At 64.5% G+C, this 1559-nt stretch overlaps 1 protein-coding gene across 1 annotated transcript in view; it reads left to right on the forward strand.

Annotated features, from left to right (window-relative positions):
* The first annotated feature begins 391 nt into the window (after positions 1-391).
* Cebpa (CCAAT enhancer binding protein alpha) overlaps positions 392-1559 on the forward strand; it is a 2899-nt gene continuing 1731 nt past the window's right edge. Inside the window, exon 1 of the mRNA XM_015497073.2 lies at positions 392-436. Coding sequence (XP_015352559.1) covers positions 392-436 — 45 coding nt within the window. The remainder of the gene's footprint in view (positions 437-1559) is intronic.

Consider the following 1559-nt stretch of genomic DNA (forward strand, 5'->3'; position numbering starts at 1 on the left):
TCTTTTTTTTTTTTTTTTTTTTTTTTTTTTAGCTGCGCCTCCGGGCGGGTCGCTGCGCCTTGCCTGGCCTACGAAGGCCGCTGTGCGAGGGTCTTGACCCGCTCAGCAGCCGGGGGACTCTCAGAAAGGCGCACCTCCAAGGAGCACCCGCGGGATGACAGGAAGCGGGCATCGGGCATCGTACCTTAGCTCAAGATGCCGCAAGGAGCTAACAGGACAGAGGCAAAAGAGACTTGCGTGCTAGCGACACCCCATCCGTCCCCCCCCCCACCCCACACACACACTCACACTCCACCCCCGCCGCCACGATCCGTGTAGAGAAGGAGCGGGACGCCACGTGGCTGGGGAGACTGCCTACAAACTCCTTGTACCCGCAGCTAGGAGCGCGGAGATGGGCGGTGCCCGAGGCGGCCGCGACGACCCTGAGGATTCTAGGGTGCGAAGCACGCGGCAGAGTCCCCAGAGGGTGCTCTGACTCTGTGGCCCTGACTCCCTCCACACCCCAGCCCCGTCGTTGGCGCCCACCTGAATGGGAACAGGGAAAGAAAGCGTGGCTTCGGGCCTCGAAGACTGCGGGCCTCGGGGTTCCAGTCCAGGAGTCAAGTTCTCCTCTCAGTGCACCACGACACCCCCACCCACCCGCACCCACCACTGTCACCGCGCCCCTGCGCTCGCCCGGTGTGTGCTGCTCGGGTAGCCCTGGGGACCCACCCGCCTGCCCCAAAGTCAAAAACTGGCGGCTCGGCACCGGGTAGTAGCACTTGCCTAGTGCGCCAAGCAACCCTCACTCTCCAGGCTGAAGAAGTAATTAAAAAGAAAGTTTTCCAGCCGGGGCGGATCAACCGGCCGGGTTCTACTGGATCCCGGGCTGCGGACGCCTTCGCTCCTGCCGGGTCCTAGCGCCCTGCGCTGCTGAGCCCGTGGGACTCCAGAATACTCCCGAAAGAGAGAGAGAGAGACAGAGCTGGGGAAAAGTGCTTCTGCCTAGGATCAGCGGGAGCCGCCTGAGGATCGGAGGTGGAAGACCGAGAGTCTGCGCGCCCCCAGGCCCCTTCACACGGCAGTGCGCGCTGGTTTTCGCGAAGCTGTCCCCATCCGCCCCCCGCGCCGCCGCTCTAAGCAACAGCCTTCCCGAAACCCGGGTCCCGACAGGCCTGGTCCTAAGGTGTAAGGCGAGTCCGTGCCCTGGTAGCTCAAGACCAAGGTTCGCCTCCACCAACCCCCTGCGCGGCCTCTGGATGCTCCGGGGCTCCTGGGCCGTTGACTGGAAGTGGGTGCTTTGGGGAAGCTAAAAAACGGGCGCAGCCACTGACCACGTGTGCGTGGGGGCTACTGCCCCGCCGGGGGAGGGGCACCCTGCGGCGCCGGGGTTCGACTTGCGGCGTAAGAGGTAGTGGGCGTTGCGCCACAGTCTTCTTGACTAGCTCGGCGCTGCGGCCCCACTCACCCCCCTCCTCCCAATAGGCGGGCGCTAAGACCCAGCAGGCGCCACTTTGCCTTCGCCCGTGGTCAGAGACCAGCTTGGACACCAGGGGGCGACGGCTGACCCCGTATAAAAG

This window comes from Marmota marmota, unplaced genomic scaffold (assembly GCF_001458135.2).
Source record: "Marmota marmota marmota unplaced genomic scaffold, marMar, whole genome shotgun sequence".
In the NCBI taxonomy this organism is placed as follows: domain Eukaryota; kingdom Metazoa; phylum Chordata; class Mammalia; order Rodentia; family Sciuridae; genus Marmota; species Marmota marmota.